The following is a 20,441-nucleotide window of genomic DNA, read 5'->3' on the forward strand; positions in this document are numbered from 1 at the left end:
TTCACGAGAGGCACCATCATGATCGGGTTCGGGTTTAGCGTCGTGACAACTAGTTTCAGCATACTCGCGTTGTGCGTGAATGTTGACTCAAGGAATACAATTTTTTTTAGAAGTCACATAGTATTATTTTTAAATTGCATTTGAGTTATATAATAAAAGTTGACGAAAACAATTGTAAAATTATAAAACTGGTCATTTTTTATTCTATTTAACTAATTCAATAAAGAAAAAAGCTCTGCCCCGAACTCCTCAAAATCCAAAATTTTAGTTATTAATTGTAATTATGGTTTGTCTAATATGAAAAGCATGTAAGAAAATCTATGACATTTCATATTAGAATTTTGTGCTTTTATAATATATATATATATATATATATATATATATATATATATATATATATATATATCAAATAATATTAATTAAACAAAGAATACAATTTATACAAGTAATTCATACTTTGAGTTAAATTAAAAAGAAATTTAAGATAAATTTTAAATTTTAATATTAATGTTTAACATGGATTTATTTGTTGAATGATAACTTAGTTTTTTAAAGATATCGACCAACTTCAACTCTGTGGTAATAATAAAACTTCATATAAATTACTCCATAATTTTTGTAAAAATTGTACGGGGTTCCTTATTTGATCGCCCTCATTTAACTTGTATCAATATTTTAAATTTTTTTTAACTTGTACTCACTGTTTAAATAACTTCAGGCCTTTTTCTCTTCTTTCTTCTTCTTTTTTCGGGTAACAGTGATTTTATATGGTGTTTGTGAACATATTTTAAGGTAATTTATGATGTTTTACTTGTGGCGCTTTAATTTTTACTATTGCTTAGAATTTTTTCTTTTTCTTTTTCTTAATTGTAAAATAAGTTTGATTTATTTTTTTTTATTTTTTTGACAAATTAATGATTAAGGTTTGTTCTTGATGATATTTGGAGGTTATATTTAAAATTTGAGCTCATTTGGAGTAGATTTAAATATTAAATCGTATATTGGATTGTTGAAATTCGAAAAACACTTTTCTCTTTTTGGGCAATTTACACTTCAAGCCTATTTGGCAAATGCATGAAAACGTTGGTTGTACTTCAGACCTTTTAGCTTTAAGTGTATTCGAAGCGCAAATTTTTACTTCAGACTTATTATCCTTTAAGTGTAGGAAAACGTTTGTTACACTTCAGACCTTTTGGCCGTAAGTGCATCTGAAGTACAATTTTCACTTCAGACTTATTGGCGTTAAGTGCATGAAATCATTTGTTGCACTTCAGACCTATTTGGCCTTAAGTGCATCTGAAGTGCAATTTTTTACTTCATGATTATTGGCCTTAAGTGTAGGAAAACGTTTATTGCACTTCAGACCTTTTGTTTTAAAAAAATATGATTTTAGGTGAAGTTTGGTTTGAATATGAAAATCTGTTTGGACTTAATTTTTCAAAATATTTTTCATTTTTTTTAAACCACAAAATGTAACTTATACTCATACGTTCTAAAAACTATAAAAAAAATATACCTAATAATACAAACAAACAAACTTGCTAATTTTGTATATGTAGAACCTCCATCTATATCATCCATTATCATTATCGCAAATCATAGTTCTGAACATAGATAAGGCACATAATACACTATCCTAAAATCATAATATGATATTTTAATATCAACTGCTAATGCCATTATTACTAGCCACAATAATTCATCAAATTCCAATAGTATTACAAGATCTGTTAGTCTAAAAACAAATATTAATTAGCTGGTGGATTTGTTGGATCATAATAAATGGTGAGCTTTTTAATAAATACAAAAGTTTGTGATAATTTTTAAAATTATTAAAAAAAAATAGTAATATTTGGGCCAAAAACAAGTCTAGAGCAAGTTTTGCGATTTGAAAATTTTGTTTTCAAAATCTGCTAAAATATGGATAAAATTTATAAATAAATACTCTCTCTGTTCATTTTTACTTGCCACGTTTTGACTTTTCACGCCTCTTAAGAAATAATAAATGAAGTGCATAATTTACCATGATACTCATATTAATTGATGCATATTTTATTGGATCGAAGAAAATAATTGGAAATGACTAATAAATATTGTGGGTATAACAGGAAAAAAATTATCTTCTCTTAATATATGTAAAGTAATAAGTAAAAACAAAAGTTTATTTTTAGTATACCTGTCAAGTAAAAGTGAACGAAAACAATATCTTTTGCGAAAAAAATTTGTGAAAAAACTTGGCCAAACGGGGCTATTGAAACGGAGGGAGTAATGGTTTAAGGAGGTATTGGGAAGATGATTAAAGTTTTGTCATTTCCAAAAATGCGGTGAGGCTGAGGCCGCCATATTTTAAGTGAACAAGTGTCCCCTGGTGCTCCCAACGTGTTGAGTAGAAGGGGCAGCCATTGCAAGAGGAGCGGTCATTGCAGCTTCAACTCCATGACACAAGAAATACACGTATCTCTTTCATCAGAATGCAGTATTATGCAAGCTTCGGCTGATGTTGACATAGCATTGGTCCCACGCCCTGTCTAAAATCCTCCTTTTGTTACGTAGACACTTCTATTTCCCAACGTTCACAGCTATTATAGCCGTTCAATTGATGTGATCTCATTAAAATGGACATAATTTATAATTTAAATATATTAAGTAGTAATTATATAGCTATACAAGTTTCATTATTAATAAATTATATATATATAGAGAGAGCTTATTTTGTTAGTATTAATATCAATAGTTGGTAAGATAAAAGTTAAAGATATATTAAATCCTCGCTATAACAGTTTCGTTTGTTTTGATATTTTTTTATTTTTATAATAAATGATTGTTATACTCCTATAATAATATTTGATGTTAAATTCTTTTTGTCCATTATAGATAAAAATTATTTAAAAATTAATTATTTTTCCTTTTTTAATGTTACACATAAAGATAAGAAAATTATTCAAATTTAAAATTTCAAAAGATATGCATATTTCACTAGTTAAATATTAAAGAAACTAATACATTATTAATAAATTCATAACTAAATGTATAAAGATTTAAACCTAAGGCGGATATTTTAGAAATACCTAAAAAAATAAAAAATTTCAAGATTTAAACATAGCTTGTTTCGTATATTTCATTCTCTTACTAGCGATATAACGCTTGAATTGGTGAAGGTTTGTATCCAAACAACAAAAAAGTATCCAATAATTTTCCCTTGAAGACAATCTAACAACTTAACAATTAAATTTTCTATCTAAATATTTTTTTTAAAATTTGACCAATGAAAAAGATATCAGGTGCAAATCTTCAAATCTTATATCTTATGCAAGATAGAAATATAATTTAATGGAAATAATTGTATGCAAATTTTTAGAATTATTGTTAGTAATCTTAAATATCATATATGGATGTTATAGAGAAGTAATTTTACAAAGAGTGTTCTGTTATAAATATGATTGTTGTTATTAGAGGTAAAAAGTTGGTATAGAGAGGTAAAATATAACTTAAAAAATTAATTCTAAAAAATTTTGATTTTTATAGTGAATGATTATTATATATGGATAATATTATAGAGAGGTCTGACTGTATTTGTGGTTCCATTTTATCTTATTTCTTTGTTTATGTGAAATGTGAAATACAAAGGTACTATATGGATTAGGGAGAACCTTTCGTTCTCTCTATAATAAATTGGTTTTTATTAGGTTGGTAAATAGCTACTAGTAAAAAAGAATAATTTCACGACGTAAGAAATGGGGCTGAAGGCAAAACTGTTGGATTTGCTCCCCTTCACCTAAGATATAAGTTTTGCCAGATTTTGTAATGATCCCATAGGTCATCTCACGTTTTAAAACTCAATTTTAAGTTTCAAAATTTTAAATATCTCATTTTAGTTTTTTCGATTTGCGTGTGCGGTCCGGGTGTTCTTCCGGAAAGCTTATATATTAAAAAACTAATAAAAATAAGAAATTTTGCCTTAAAACTTCATTTGAATTGACTGTGATCAATGTTTTGAGCAAATGGCTCCACATCTGTATTTTGACGGTTCCGATGGGTTTGTATAATAATTTGGGACCTGGGCGTATGCTCGGAATCGAATTCCGAGAACCCTAGCTTGAGATATGACTTTTTTATGAAAGATTAAAAGTTTGAAAGTGTAATGATTTTAAGAATTCATTGATGTTTGGTCTTATTGATACTGGGTCCGTATTTTGGTTCCGAAGTTAGGTACAGGTCCATTGTAACGACCCGACCGGCCGTTTTGAGCTTTTGCACTTCACTCGCCAGTTCTCGGGCATGACTAGCCCCGTGTGATGTATTATAACTTGTGTAAATCGTTGATTTTGGTTTTCAAGGCAATCAGAATGAATTTGGAAGAACAGTTCTCAGTTGGAAGCTTAAAATCTGAAAGGTTTGATCAAGTTTTGATTTGTCAGTATATTATCTCGGATTAGAATTTTTATAATTTGGTTAGCTCCGTTAGGTGATTTGGGACTTAGGAGCGTGATCGGAATGTATTTTGAAGGTTCGTGGAAGGTTTAGGCTTGAATTGGCGAAATTGGGATTTTTGGCATTTTCCGGGTGATAGGTGTGATTTTGATATAGGGGTCGGGATGGAATTCCGGAAGTTGGAGTAGATCCGTTGTGTCATTTGTGACGTGTGTGCAAAATTTCACGTCATTCGGACGTGGTTTGATAGGCTTTTTGATCGAAAGCGGAATTTGGAAGTTTTAAAATTCTTAGGCTTGAATCCGATGTAAATTTGGTGTTTTGATGTTGTTTTGAGCGTTCCGAAGGTCGGAACAAGTTTGAATGATGTTATGGGATATGTTAGCATGTTTTGTTGAGGTTCCGAGGGCCTTGGGTGTGTTTCGGGTGGTTAACGGATCAATTTTTGGACTTTGAACTCGGCAGATTTTTGCTGGTTTGTGTTGCAGAACGTTGTTCATCGCGTTCGCGGAAGGGCTTCGCGTTCGCGAAGAGTGTTCACTGAGATGGCAAAATTTGTTCTTCACGTTCGCGAAGGTGTAGACGCGAACACGAAGGGTGAGCTGAGTATTCAACGCGTTCGCGAGTAAGCTGTCGCATTCGCGGTGATTGAACTGGTAAAGGTCCGCGTTCGCGAGTGGGTCATCGTGATCGCGTAGAAGGATTTCTGGGTCTGAGGCAATTGTGCTTCGCGAACGCGCTGGAGCTACCACGTTCGCAAAGGGTTAAATCTGGGCAGTAGTGTTAAATATTAAAATCGAGGGTTTGAACTCATTTATCATATTTTGGGCTAGAGACCACGAAATTGGGCGATTATTGAAGGGAATTTCAGAGAAATGGTTGAGGTAAGTGGTCTTCACTTGTTTTTGGTTAAATTCCATGATTTAGTCTTGAGTTTCATCATTTAATTTGAAGAATTAGAGTGGAAATTAGGGGAAAATAGAAGAAAAAATTGAGAATTCTTTTGGGGATTTGAATGAGCAATTGAGGTTGGATTTTGATGAATTTGTTATGGGTAAACTTGTGAGAGTGTAAGGATTCTATTGATGTAATTTTTATTGGATTCCCAAACGAGGGCCCGGGGCCGGGTTTGGCCAATTTCAGGATTTTTGAGTTAATTCGATTATTTTCGCTTGGACTTTTGTTCCTTTAACGTGTATTAATAATGTGGAACTGATTTGGTTAGATTCAGAGCAATTGGAGACTGATTCAAGAGGCAAAGGCACCGCAGGCTAGAGTTTGGACCGGATAGAGGTAAGTAATAATTGTAAATGCCGTCCTGAGGGTTTGAAACCCCGGATTTCACATCGTTGTGCTATTTTAAGGTGACGCACATGCTAGATGACGAGCGTGAGATCGTGCACCGCTGGGGATTGTGACTTAGTCCGTCCCGTATGACTGTTTAACTGCGTATTTGATTGAAAACTGTTTGTTATCATCATGTTTTGGGTTCAATGCTATGTTTGGGCCTCGTGCCAACTGTTTTGGACCCTTATGGGACTTTTATTACTTTTTCGCACTGTTTTGACTTAATAATTGTACTCAATCATGCTACATTTTTGTAATTTCCTAACTCAGCCTTATTCACTAAATTTTGGCACTATAAATGATATTTGAGCTGAATGCCCTGTTTTACTAATAGTCCGAGTGACTTGTGAGGTTGAGGGCTGAGAGAGAGGCCGAAGGCCTGATTGTGAGGTTGATGACTGAGATAGACCGAGGGTCTGATTGTGAGATTAATGACTGAGAGGGGCCGAGGGCCTGGTTGTAAGGATTATATATTTATGGATCGGGTTGCATGCCACAACAATATATATTTATATATGTATATGGATCGCGCTGCATGCCGCAGCGATATATATATTCGATCGGGCTGCACGCCGCAACGATAGATCGTTTGGGCTGCAGGAGCCCCTCCGGAATCTGCACACCCCCAATGAGCACATTCGACTAGATATATGGATTGGGCTGCACGCCGCAGCAGTTATTATATGGTACCTATTGAGGGTAAGTGCTGAGTGTGAGCGTTGATTGATAAGAGTTGAGTCATAAGTGAGTGAGAGGCTTGCCCGATGGGCTATATATATATATATATGTATACGAGTGATGCTTTGTCTGAGGGGCCTGTTTATGAACCTACTGGTTTCACTCCTCCTTAAGGTGAGTTTCTGTTGAACATGTTGATTTAATTACTGCTTTCACTCATCGTTAGATCGAGCCTCTATTGGAAATGTTAAACAAATATTTTTAAACAACTTTCCTTTGAACTGAAGTTTTTACAAGGTATTCGGAATTTAGTCACTGATTTGGCTTGTTACTTCCACTGAGATTTTTAAGTTTCAAAATGGTTATGAATTTCTGTTTGCCCGAGGGGCCGTATACGAATTATATTTTGGCCGAAGGGCCGATTATGATTTTCATCACTTTCACTATAAATTTCACCGAACTTATACTGAAAACTATTAGAATTTTCAAAGGATATTCCCCCGAAATGGGAGTTAAACGAGATGATTTGATTTGTATCCTGTTTTGGAAACATGTGGTATCCTCTGTGGTGCCATGATATGGTTTACGTGATTTCTTACTGCTCAGACTTTATTTACTTTTATTACTTACTGAGTTGGAGTACTCACATTACTCTCTGCACCTTGTGTGCAGATTCAGGTATTTCTAAACCCGGTAGCGGGTGTTGATCGCTCGGAGACAAAGTCATCGGAGTTTAGCAAGGTAGCTGCCCGACATTCGCAGCGCAGTTTTTCTCCCTCTTGCTTTCATTAGACTATATTTAATATATTTTCAGACTTCTCGTTGTATTCAGTTTTTTGTAGATGCTCATGACTAGGGACACTCCGATGTCGGGCTTGTATATTATTTCTGCACTATTCAATTAGACTCACATCACAAGATTATTTTTTAATAAATGGTATAAAAATGACTTTTATTGAATAATGGCTAATTCGGGAGTTGTGTCGGCTGGCCTAGTTCTTCGATAGGCGCCATCACGACCGAGTCGGTTTTAGGGTCGTGACATCCATTATTATATTTATGACCTATCTGTGAAATTTGGTGAGAAATAGAGTTGGTTTGACGTGATACGGACGTCCGGTTGTGAAAATAGAAGGTTCAAAGTTTTCTTGAAAATTTCATTTGATTTGGTGTTCAATTCATAGTTCTAGGTGTTATTTTGGTGATTTGATCGTGATAGCAAATCCGTATGATGTTTTAGGACTTGAGTGCATACTTGGTTTGGAGCCCCGAGAGATCGGGTGAGTTTCGGATAGGCTATGGAGTGTTTTGAACTTAGAAAACATAGCAACTGGTGTATTACATCTGCAGACTTCGCATTTGCGAACCAACCTCGCATTTGTGAAGAGACCATCGTAGTTGCGAGCAGTGGGCTGGGAGGTGGACCTTCGCATTTGCGAAGTTTTGGTCGCATTTGCGATCCTGATAGTCCGCATTTGCGAACACGGGTTCGCATTTGCGAAGGCAACAGACATAGGTCAGTCTTTACATTTGCGAAGACTTGTTCGCGTTTGCGGGGGTCACATTTGCGAACCCTAGGTCGCAAATCCGATACCTGCAACTAATCAAATAGTTAGAAAAATGGAATTTTCACTCATTCTTTAAATTTTCAAAACAAGAAAACCCTAGGGGCAATTTTCCAAGACCTTTTCTTCCCCAAATCATTGGTAAGTGATTCTAACCCATTTTTTTTCAATCTTTCATTACATTTCACAAGTTTTTAACTTAAAATCTAGTGTTTTCATGGTGGAAATTTGAGGGTTAAGTAGAATTAGGGATTTTTGAGAAATTGGCATTTAGACCTCAAATTGGGGTCGAATTCCAAAATAAATTACATAACCGGGCTCGGAGGTGTGTAATCGGATTTTGGTTCGAATTTGGGGTTTGGACCAAGCGAGTCAGGGAGTTGACTTTTGTAGACTTTTTCAATAATGACCTAAATTGAATCTTTTGCAATCGTGGGTGATTCCTAAGGCTAATTTTAAATCGTTTGGTTGTAATTTGCTAGATATTGTTGGTTCGTAGGCTTGTTTGAAAGGCAAAGTTGTGGTTGAGCTTTAAGTGGTCTTAGGAGCGAGGTAAGTGTTGTGTCTAACCTTGACTTGAGGGAATTAGGAACCCTCAGACTATGTGCTATGTGAATTTCATGTGAGTGGCGTACATGCAAGGTGACGAGTGCTTATACGCTGCCAAATTATCTGTCTTCCCTTATTTCCCGCTTTTCCATAATTATTTCATTGCCTATCTTAACAGTTATATGCTCTAAATGCTTTCCATGCTTAATTGCTACTTGTTAATCAATATCTTCTCATGTTAATGAAGTTAGCTCTTCTATAGTTTCATGATTCCCTGCTATTTGCTTAAATTGACTTACATGCACCTTCTAATTGTCAATTACCGGATTGATCTCGTTGTGTAGTATTACTCGTGTAGATTTCTATATTGCATAAGGTTTCCTTTTGGTTCAGTTTGTTATTTATTGATCGTAAATGTTTTATGGTTTGAACTGTTGATTTGACTGTACATTGAGTATTTGGTATTGATATGGTGAGATCGGGCTGCACGCCGCAATAGGTGTAATAAAGGTGGATTGATATGGTGGAATAATGGTGAATATGTTCTATACGGTGGGATCGAGTTGCACGTCGTAACAGGTGGAATAAGAGTGGATTGATATGGTGAAATAAGGGTGAACTATGATACTGATATTGATATATGGTGGGATCAGGTTGCGCGCTACAACATATTTATATATATTATCTCTGTTGTTGATGTTATTACGGTAAAATAAGGGAGGATTTTGTGTTGTATGGTGGGATCGGGTTGCACGCCGCAACAACCTATGTGTGTGTTTCCATTTCCTGAGTTGTGTTTGGTTTTCAGTGTTCTCATTTGAAATGCTAAGGATTGGTAATTCTGGACGACACTAGTTCATTTCTTGAGGCTATAGCTATTGTTTATAGTTGACTGTTAAATCTTGTTTTGTATTTCCATTTTCCGTCGTTATTATATACTGCGTACAAGTTGTAGTGTAGATAACCCGCCTTAGCCTCGTCACTACTTCGTCGAAGTTAGGATCGATACTTATAGAATACATGGGGTCGGTTGTACTCATACTACACTATGCACTTCTTGTGCATATTTTGGAGTCGGTCCCAGCGATGGCTACTAGAGAGCTTGGATCAGATAGCCTGCAGAGACTTGAGGTGCAGCTGCTCAGAGCCCACAGCTCCTGGAGTCTCCTTCTTGTTTTTATTTAGCTGTGTATCTTCTTTTCAGACAACTTTATGTTATTTCAGACCCTTGTATGTATTATTCTAGTAGCTCGTGCACTTGTGACACCGGATTCAGGGAGTTGTAGCAGATATTTACGGTTTTAACTTTATATTTTTTATTTTTGCAGTTGAATAAGTTCTTTTTCATTAATTAATTTTAAACTGTTAAAAGGATAAATTATTCTAATGTTGGCTTGCCTAGCAAGTGAAATATTAGGCGCTATCACAATCCCGACGATAGAAATTCCGGGTCGTGACAGATTTGTTCCCTTTCACCTTAAGGTATAAGCGAGGACTATTCTAAATCTGATTTTGGAAAAGTTATTTTTATCATTTTTAAGCTTATCAAAAATATATTCACATACATGCTAGATTGATTCATTCCCTGAAGTAAAAAAAATAGTAATGATTATTTTTTTCCAAATGTTAGTCAAATCAATACAATTAACGCTACAGTTGCTTCAGATCTTTGCCTTTACTGCCAACCTTTGCCACCTTACCGATATATATATATATATATATATGCAAGTTCTGATTTCTTTTAGAAAATACAATACAGAAGGTCAAATATACTTATGTACTATATATTTGAAATAACCTAAAATACGCTCTGTTCCACTATTCGTCCAACTAATACCCAACCGTTATATACTATAATATTGATTTCTCCCTAATTTATACGGAAAGACATGCGGCAAGTCAAAAAATAAATAACTCACCCCTAATTTTAATACCTGCAAAATCACCACTTAATTACCTGATCCATTGCCCTTCAAACTCTTTTTCTTTTTATTTATTGTTTTTTTGTATCCTTCTTTTTCTTCTTCGTCAAAACCAAAGCTAGACCAGCAGTCATCAAAATAGAAACTCTTGTTAACAGCGATTGCTATTTCCTTGAACTTTCAGAGAAACCTCTCTTAGATCTTTCAATTTTTTCTTGCTTTACCCTTTTTCTCCCTTTTCTCCCTTTTTTTGTTAGTGTTTTACCTTGAAATTCTAATCTATTGGAACTTTTTTTTCAGAATGAAAGAAAAAAGACTCCTAAAAGGAATATATAACGATCCGATCGGTCATTTTGAACAGTTGCACTTCGTTCGACGGTTTGAGATTACGAATAGATTCACGTAGTGTATTATGACTTGTGTGTATTGTTGGTTTGATTTTCGAGTGGTTCGAGAATAATTTGGATGAATGATTCTCGATTTTTTGCTTATTTGATCTTGGATCAAAGTTTTGATGGTTCTGTTAGGTTTGTACGGTGATTTAGGACTTGGGCATATGCCCGAAATTGAATTCGGAGGTCCCTAGGTTGATTTGACTTGTTACGCCTAAAGTTGGCAATTTAAAAGTTTAGAATTTTCTTAAGTTTGACCATGGTTTAACTTGAAGACTATCGGGTTTGGAATTTGGTTTTGGGACTTGAAATAGATCCGTTTTGCTATTTGAAACTTGTCTGCAAAATTTGGCATCATTCGAAGTTGGTTTGATAGGATTCGGGCGCTTGGTTGTGAGTTTACTTTTGAATTTCATGATTTTTGAGGTCCGATTCGTGGTTCTAAATGTTATTTCGATATTTGATAGCGCGAGCAAGTTCGTATGTTATTATTAGACTTGTGTGGATGTTTGGATGGGAGCCCCGACGGCTCGTATGAGTTTCAGATTGATGTAGTTAGAATATTGGGTGATGGTGCTGGTTCCATCGCACTTGCGATGAGAAGGTCGCAAATGCGACCACTACATTTGCGAGTATCTTCTCGTTTTTGCGAACCTGGGGAAGTTGGCATTTATCACAAATGCAATTTTGGAGTCGCATTTGCGACTCTGGGCTATCTGCTTTTGTGATGTCTAGGTCGTTTTTGCAACTGTTGTGGCTTCACATTTGCAAGGCTTTTGATCGCAATTGCGATCTTCACTAGGTGTGTCAGGGGATGCATTTGCAATGCTTTGTCCATATTTGAGGACGTTGCATTTGCGAACCCATATTGCAAATGCGACATCTGCAACTTGTTTATAGTTATTTTATCATTTTTGAGCCCTATACTCGATAGAAGACAATTTTGTGCAGAGATTTTTATATCAAACTATTTTGTAAATGATTTCTTTTAAATCATATTACATGATTATTTATAAGAGTTAACATCAAAATCATGGGATTTGAAGAGAAAATTTAGGGATTTTTGTCTATATTTTGAAAAATGAAAATTTGAGATTTGAGAGTCGAATTGTACTTAGATTTGAAAACAAAATATATATATATATATGAACTCGTAGGGCTATGGGTAATCGAGACCGACCCTTTGACTCTGATTTTGACCGGGCAAGCCTAGGATTGACTAACATGTCATCAATGTACGCTTCTATTGTTTTGCCTGATTGATTTTCAAACATTTTGTTAACGAACCTCTAGTAAGTGACTCCAGCGTTCTTAAGTCCAAAGAGCATCCATTATAGTAATATGGTGCCAAACTTCGTTATGAAAGAAGTTTTTTTCCTGATCCTCCAGGTTCACTTGATTTGGATGTTACCGGAGTAAGCATCAAAGAAACTCGTTAACTCGTGCCCCACCATGACATCAATCAATTGATCAATGTTTGACAATAGGAACGAGTCTTTAGGAAACGCCTTATTTGAATTCTTATAAAATACGCACATTCTAAACTTGTTATTCTTTTTCGGAACCACAACTATATTAGCTAACCATTTTGGATATTTTACATCTCGTATGGAGCCGATATTGAGTAGCCGAGTTATCTCTTCTTTGACAAACCTGTTCCTGATCCCGACAATCTGACGTTTCTTCTGCCTTACCGGTGGGAAGTTTGGGTTCAGGCTTAGTTTATGCACAGACACTTCTAATGGGATACCTGTCATATCCGAGTGCGGCCATGAAAAACAATCTGCGTTAGCTTTAAGAAAATTTAAAAATTCTAACCTAAGTTCAGAATGGAGTCCCATTCCCAAGTGAAACTTTCTCTCCGAGAGTTTTTTGAATAGGGCCACTTGCTCGAGTTCCTCTGCGGTCAATTTAGTCGCATCTGTCTCCTCTGATACCTAAAAGTATCTCGGAACTTGATATAATTCCGATATCTCCTTGCTCCTCCCGTCTTCGTTCGTAGAGGGAGAAGGCATCGGTTCATGTGATTGCTATTTGGTAGGCTCCTTTCCCTTGCTACAAGAAACAGTTACCGCGTTCATCTCCCTTGCAACCGATTGATCTTCTCTTATCCGCTTGATTCCCTCCGGGGTTGGGAATTTCAATAACTGATGATACATTGAGGGCACATCCTTCATCTCGTGTATCCACGACCTCCCGAGGATTACATTGTAGCCCATGTCGCCATCTACTACTTCGAATAAGGTGGTCTAGGATACCCCTTTGGTGTTCGTGGGCAGCAGGATCTCTCCTCGAGTTTTCATACTTGTCATGTTGAATCCAGCTAAGAGTTTTGTTGCCGGAATGATGCTTTCGGTCAGCTTTTCTTGCTCTAGCACTCTCCATTGGATGATGTTGTCTAAGCTTCTTGGGTCAACCAAAGCACGCTTAATTTTGAAATATAAAATATTAAGAGAGATTACTAGAGCGTCATTATGTAGGAGAAGAAGTCTGTCAGCGTCTTCCTTCGTGAAGGTGATATCATCCTCCGCGGCTTTCCGGAGTCTCTTGTTGTGAGTCACCGATATCTTTATTTTCTTTGCCGCCTAGAAGGTTACACCGTTGATCCTGTTCCATCCAAATATGTTGATAGTCAATCGAGGGGAGTCTTCTACCGCCTTTGAAGGTTCTGCATTGTCCCAACCTTGGTATAGTTGTTCTTAGCTCGATCACTTAAAAATTCCCTAAGATGGGCATTCTTCAACAATGTCGCCACCTCTTTACGTAGATGCCGACAATCCTCATTTCTATGGCCGTGTGTCCCATGATATTCGCACCACAAGTTAAGATCCTCTAGCTGGGATTAGATATGATTGGCTTCGGGAATCGTGCTTCTTTGATGTTTCGCATTGCCGATACCGGTTCCACTAAGATGATGTTGAAGTTGTAATCCGATAACCTAGGATATGTGGAGTCCTAGGCCCACGGGTACCTATTTTTCTTGTAATGACATGCTGCTCTGGCCACAGTCAGTTCTTCGATCGGGAGTGAACCTATCCGCGGACTGAAACCCTTTGCTACTGCGTCTTTCATTTCTTTCATATGGCAAGCAACGACCTTTAAAAGATCATCGATCCGCATCGAAGTCGCTTTTAAGCTTGTCGTCATTTCTTTCTCAATCCCGTCCCTTGGTTGATGTTGGGAACCCGAGCTGATTGTCTTCTATTCTTATTTTGGACTCGTAATGGTTATGGACATCCACTCATGTAGTTGCTTGGAATTCGAGTAGGTTCTCCTTCAACTTTCTAGAGGCGTCAGAGCTTAAAGGATTGAAACTTTTTGTGCATACCTCCACTATCCACTCATCTGGTACATCCGGTAGCAACATCCTCTTTTCCTAGAACAGGATCACGAATTCCCACAGCAATTCAGACTCACCCTATGCAATTCTGAATATGCCTGCCCTCCTGGCTTGGACCTTCCTCGCCCCGACATGGGCCTTAATGAATGAATCTGCAAGTATTTCAAAACAGTCAATCGAATATTCGGGTAGGAGTGAATACCATGTCAGGGCCCTCTCTGTGAGAGTTTCACCAAGCTTCTTCAGCAAGACCGATTCGATCTCATGTTGAGCCAAATCATTCCCTTTCACAGTCGTAGTGTAGGTTATGATGCGCTCTTGCGGATCCGAAGTCCCATCATATTTTGGTATGTCCGGTATCTTGAACCTCTTTGGAATCAACTCTGGTGCTGAGCTCGGTTTAAACGACATTGTGTGTATTTTTTCGAATATGGGCCTTTTAGTACTGGTGGCACGCCCGAAATTTAATCCATCCGGGCGTGAAACTCCATCGCATTTTGATCCACTTGTTCGTCCATTTCCCTCATAAATCTCATAAGCTCAATTTGAAGAGATCATTCCTGTTGTCATTACCAAATTTGCTACCGGTCTCTCCAGCACTGCCGAAACCGACCTCACCTTTTGGGGTATTATTATCGACTTTTTGAGCCGTTTGATTTGCAGGAACGCCGAGAGGAACCGAGCCCCTTCTGTTTTCATTATTGGAAGCGCCCGACAATACTTGTTTTAACTCCGTCATTACCCGATCATGCCTTGAGAGGTGACTCACGATTGCTTACGCTGTTCTCTTAAGATTTTCACTATTTCCACGACATATTCCTCCTCTGCATCATTGGGAGTTGGCTTCCACACATGCCGGGTGTACTGCCTTTCAAGAACCGGGGGTGCTTCATCCCCTTCGTTACTGGTGTCGCTGATCGAGTCTTCATATTGAGGCAAATCTATGTGTTCCTCAACGTTGTGTGATATGTTGACATCATTAGCTGCCATTTCTGATTTCTTTCTAAGGAAAAAATCAAACAAGTTAGTAATAAAAGTAAGGATCACAGCAATTACGCAATTGCCTAAGCCCCACGGTGGGTACCAAACTGTTTACCCGTAAAATAATACAATTAAATTTGATACGTGGTTTATAGACAAGCTAACTGATTTGATCCAAAAATGATAGAAAAATAAAATTAAAAATGAGACAAAGCAATTGAAATTAAAGAAGCTGATAAGCCTAGCTCGAAGTGCAATATCTCCGAGGACAAAAAAGGAAGCAATGATAAAAGGCAAATAAAGTTGTTTAATTGAGAGCAAAAGTAAAATATAATGTGTTTGCCAAGAATTTGTATGTTACGATGACTGCTAAGCCTGCTATTTATAGCTATGCATAGGGAAACAAGATCCTAGGATCAAGCCCCACTTAAATGGTAATAAAGGGGTCATTGATAAATATGTAATGACATGTCATAAATGAAAATATTCCCTACGACGGTTACTCAATTAACGTGAGATACTCAATCTGCTCCTGTTGACCATGCTTCCTTCGGGATTTACCCGACGTCAATTGCAGCTGCCGTATTCGGTACTAAATGTTATTTGACTTGCTTTTTGCTTGTCCTCGGTTCCATGTGTCATGCTACAATTCGATCATTTATCATGACCAATTTTACCCTAAATAGTACATCCCTTAAGAGAAGATAAATGAAATACATATTTTATCATAATAATGATAAAGGTAAAATAGAAAAAAAAATAATTTTCTATTGATTTGCTAATATTGATAAATAAAAATATATTTTTAGTATATAGTAGTGTATTAATTAGTAAAAGTAAATAGAGGGAGTAGTGATAAGTAAAATAAAAGTAAATAGAGGGAGTAGTTAAGAGGGAAAGAATAGAGAGTTTGACGCTGGTGGTCCAGTTCCACTATACATAGAAAATAATGTGAACTTATCTGAACACGAAATTTAAAAAAAGAGAGAAGATTTTTAAATTTATGGTGTAAAATGATGCACATATATTTTGTATAGCTATAAATTATTACATAAAGGTAAATTATTTTCGGATAAAAAGATATCATTCTTTTTAACCCGATCAAAAAAGAAAATATGTTTCGTAAATTGAACAGGGTGAAATTGGTAAAAAAAGAAGAAAAAGCAAACATGAATTCCCTTTCATATTCTACTATGTGTCCACGTGGTGACATTCTCGTAGAAGAACTGAGTATATTTAATTGAGCGTGGTTAAAAAAACAACTCAGCGGCGACGTTGAACCAAGACTCGTGTCAGAAAAAGAAGGTCGTTAAACACAATTCGTGTTGCTAACTCATTGATCCACTTATCCACCTAAAAATCTCCTTTACACGTGGTACTTTTTCTAAGTGAACAATTCATTTATTAAACCATTTTGACGGTCATGATCTTTTGCTATTCAGAGTTCTATATTTTGTTCACTGCCCGGGTCAGTGACGGGCAGTTGCCCAGAATTAGGCCGCCTCTAACCCTACCCCTCTCCCACTACAATAAAGCTTCATTCTTGTGGCCCTCTCCTCTCCAATCTGCTCATTACATTTCTCGAGTCTCAGTATTGGTCTAATCGATCCCTTTCTTTTATAAACTTCAGTATTGTTAATTGTGTTCGAAGAATTTGCAACAAAAACATCAAGTGCGAGTAAATTTATTTCATGACGGGAATGTGTTTTGGTGAGACTAAGACTGTAAATCCAACTGAACCGAGTTCAGAAGGTGCTAGAAGGCGACGGATGGAAGTTCACCAGTTCCGTTTTCTCGCCGGCGGTATGGCGGTGGCTCCACCTCTGGAGAGTGAAAGGAAGAGACAGAAACTGAATAAACTTGTCTCTGTAAAGAGCTTTGAGATTAAGGGGAAGCGATCTAAGTTGGAAAGGATTGTTTCCCTGCCGCTATCGCTGCCGTGCATAAGTGATATTGAGAAGGGCGAAAAGAAGGTAGCAGAGAACAAAGAAACCGAAAGGAACGCATTGGATTTATCGGAATCTGCTTCAATATCGTCCAATATTGAACGCCCAGGGGTTTCTGATTCTCCCAAATTCGGCGTGACATCTGTTTGCGGAAGGAGAAGAGATATGGAAGATGCGGTGTCGATATACCCTACGTTTATTCAGGAGAAACGTGAAAAATCTAGCAACTTGCATTTCTTCGGTCTGTACGACGGCCACGGCTGCTCTCATGTACGTAATTATCATGCCCCTAATTAAGACTTACGTCTCTTTTATGCAATTATATTATATTGTCTCTAACTGGAAGTTCTTTTCTCTATGATTATTTTGTATAGGCTGCGATGAAATGTAAAGATAGAATGCACGATATAGTGAAGAACGAGGTTGAAAGCGCAGGGGAAGCTACGTGGAAAGAGATGATGACGCGGAGCTTCACTAAAATGGATAAAGAAGTAGTTGAGTATTCGAGAGGAGGCGGTGGTGCACCAACCGCCGATTGTAGATGTGAACTTCAGACGCCGCAGTGTGATGCCGTTGGATCCACTGCCGTCGTAGCCGTGGTAACTCCAAACGAAATCATTGTGTCCAATTGTGGTGATTCTCGCGCTGTGCTTTGCCGAAATGGCGTTGCTATTCCTCTTTCCACTGATCATAAGGTGTGTGCCAAATCAATTCCCCATATGGTGCTAGCTGGATTTATTCCAAATAGATTTTCTAAATTTGTGTTTATTTTTGTTTGTAGCCGGATCGACCCGATGAACTCAATCGGATTGAAGAAGCTGGTGGTCGTATTATCTATTGGGATGGTGCAAGAGTTCTTGGAGTTTTGGCCATGTCTCGAGCAATTGGTAAGCCATTTTGCTCTATTTTAATCTAGAAAATTGAACCTCTATAGATATGATATTATAGGTATTATTATTCAATCTGTAGTTCATTTCCCTTATTTATATATGTTTGAACATTTTTCAGGTGACAATTATTTAAAACCGTACGTTACATCTGAACCTGAAGTGACCATAACTGAAAGAACAGTGGATGATGAATGCTTGATATTAGCTAGCGATGGGCTATGGGACGTGGTGTCAAACGAGACGGCATGTGGTGTGGCCCGCATGTGCTTGAGATCCGGGCGACCACAGTCTCCGCCAGGGTCGCCGGCTAATGACGTCACACCAACGGTCTCAGGGGATAACTCTGACCAGGCCTGTACTGATGCGTCGATTCTCTTGACTAGGCTGGCTTTGGCTAGGCATAGTTCTGATAATGTTAGTGTTGTCGTCGTTGATTTGAAGAGAGATTTATAGAATCAAAAAACAAATAAATGTACATGTATAGTTTCGAGTTTCTTCGTTTATGGGAAGAGTATATGATTTCATTTATCAAAAGCCCAAAGGCCAGATTTTCCATGGTTGCATCTTATTGCTGGAGAAAATTTCGTTAGCTTGTTTTTACTACTAGTATTCATGATAAGAAATTGAATAAGAGAGTTGATGGAAATGTTAGGAGACATTGTTATTAATTAATTATGCAACAATTTGACCTTCTCCATTTCATCCAATTCTACCTTAAATACTTTGCACGCGTCCCTTCACTCATTTAATGGACCAGATTCGCTTTATTAACCAAATAATACTAGTATTAATTATGGTTACTTACATGTTCTTTCTTTTACCTCCTCACCAATTCGTGTACAGCAGGAAAGTCTTCTTCCTCTCTAATTCATCTAGGAGCACAAGATGATGAAAAAAAAATAAAAAAGGAAACACGAGACGCAACACCAATATTTACGTGTGTAGACCAAAATTCTTGAAATCTAAAATTTCTTAGTATTATTGAGGGAATATCGACGGTCCCAATTTTCATCACAAGAAGTCAAAAAGAAAAATAGTGAATTTTATAAGAAAAATAAATTATACATCCAAGTACAGCTACTGTCTTTTCCTTCGCTCAGTATCCATGCCCCTTCCTAGATTTTGGATTTGGCCCTCAAAAATTCTTATTTGAAGAAAGTGAGAAACTTCAATTTAAAAACCTTTCTAATTTGAAGAAAGTGAGAAACTACAATTTAAAAACCTTGCTGTTGTGAAAAGAACCCAAAGCTTTGGTAGATACTATTTCAATTGCATTCTATGGATCTTATTCTCCTCTTGTTTGAAGGATTTAAGGGAAGATTTGTTATTGCTTGATTATGCATGTTGGTATTATTGTATCTTCTTTCGTTTCTGGACATATTTGATATAATGAAGGTGTCAATATTATAATCATTTTGCTGTAAACGAATAGGTGAGGAGGGAAGAGAAAGAACAAATAATTAGTCATAGTTAACATTATTTGGTTAATAAAGTGAATCTGGTCCACTAAATAAGTGAAGGGACACGTGTAAAATATTTAGGGTAGATATGCAATGGAGAGATGAGGGCCCGGAAGGGAGCCAGATCCCTATGCACTCATTGAAGTAAAAATATTTACACAGACTTTATGGAAATATTAGAAGACAATGTCATCAATCCATTATGTAAAGATATAGAAGACATAACATTAATTAATTATGAAAAAGAGTTGAGTTTTATTCATTTACGAGATAAGAGTGCTTTCACAAGCTTACAACGTAACTACAATTTCCAATCAATATTAACTAATTTGATAAAACTTAGTTTATTATTGTCACGTGTTAGTTGATGTATACGGTCAAAATCAGGAAAGGCCGATTTTGAGGCTTCTATGGCGTTTCAAGCCCGACCTCGATGAGCTCGAAGCACAGTCTAAGGCTCGTCCCCGAAGCACTCGCCTCGAGAGGATATATCGAAGACTCATCGCAGCGTACCTCGAGGTAGCATGAAAATCGACGACCATCATAGAAAGACGGAAAATTTTCGAGGGCACGTGATTAGAATTGACAGAGTCTGCGAGAAATAGTACAAATCAGTACTAGGCCATTATACAGCTGTACCAATAGCATTTCCTCGTCATTATTAGACATGTACAACGTTGGGATTCTCCCCTCCTATATAAAGGGGACCCTTGTCATTTTGTAACACATGAATATTCAATACAATAGAACATTCTCTGCTTTTCTTGCCTAAATGTGCTCAACAATTACTCTACAAATCTATTGCTTGTTCATTTATTGTTAACTTATTGTTCTTCATTTTATTATAATTAACCGCTAAAGGCTATCTTCGAGGCCTTCGATATCATTGTTTCTTCATCAATTGTTCATTGCTAATTGCTCTAACTAGACCTCGAGGCCC

The 20,441-nt window shown here is 36.7% G+C and overlaps 1 protein-coding gene across 1 annotated transcript; it reads left to right on the forward strand.

Annotated features, from left to right (window-relative positions):
• Positions 1-16,690: 16,690 nt before the first annotated feature.
• Positions 16,691-18,596, forward strand: LOC107782520 (protein phosphatase 2C 37). The gene is made up of 4 exons (XM_016603404.2): positions 16,691-17,421; positions 17,526-17,846; positions 17,933-18,038; positions 18,160-18,596. The coding sequence occupies exons 1-4, from the start codon at positions 16,897-16,899 to the stop codon at positions 18,492-18,494; spliced, it is 1,287 nt and encodes a 428-aa protein (XP_016458890.1). The 5' UTR covers positions 16,691-16,896; the 3' UTR covers positions 18,495-18,596.
• Positions 18,597-20,441: the final 1,845 nt, after the last annotated feature.

This window comes from Nicotiana tabacum, chromosome 11, assembly GCF_000715075.1.
Source record: "Nicotiana tabacum cultivar K326 chromosome 11, ASM71507v2, whole genome shotgun sequence".
NCBI classification, from domain to species: domain Eukaryota; kingdom Viridiplantae; phylum Streptophyta; class Magnoliopsida; order Solanales; family Solanaceae; genus Nicotiana; species Nicotiana tabacum.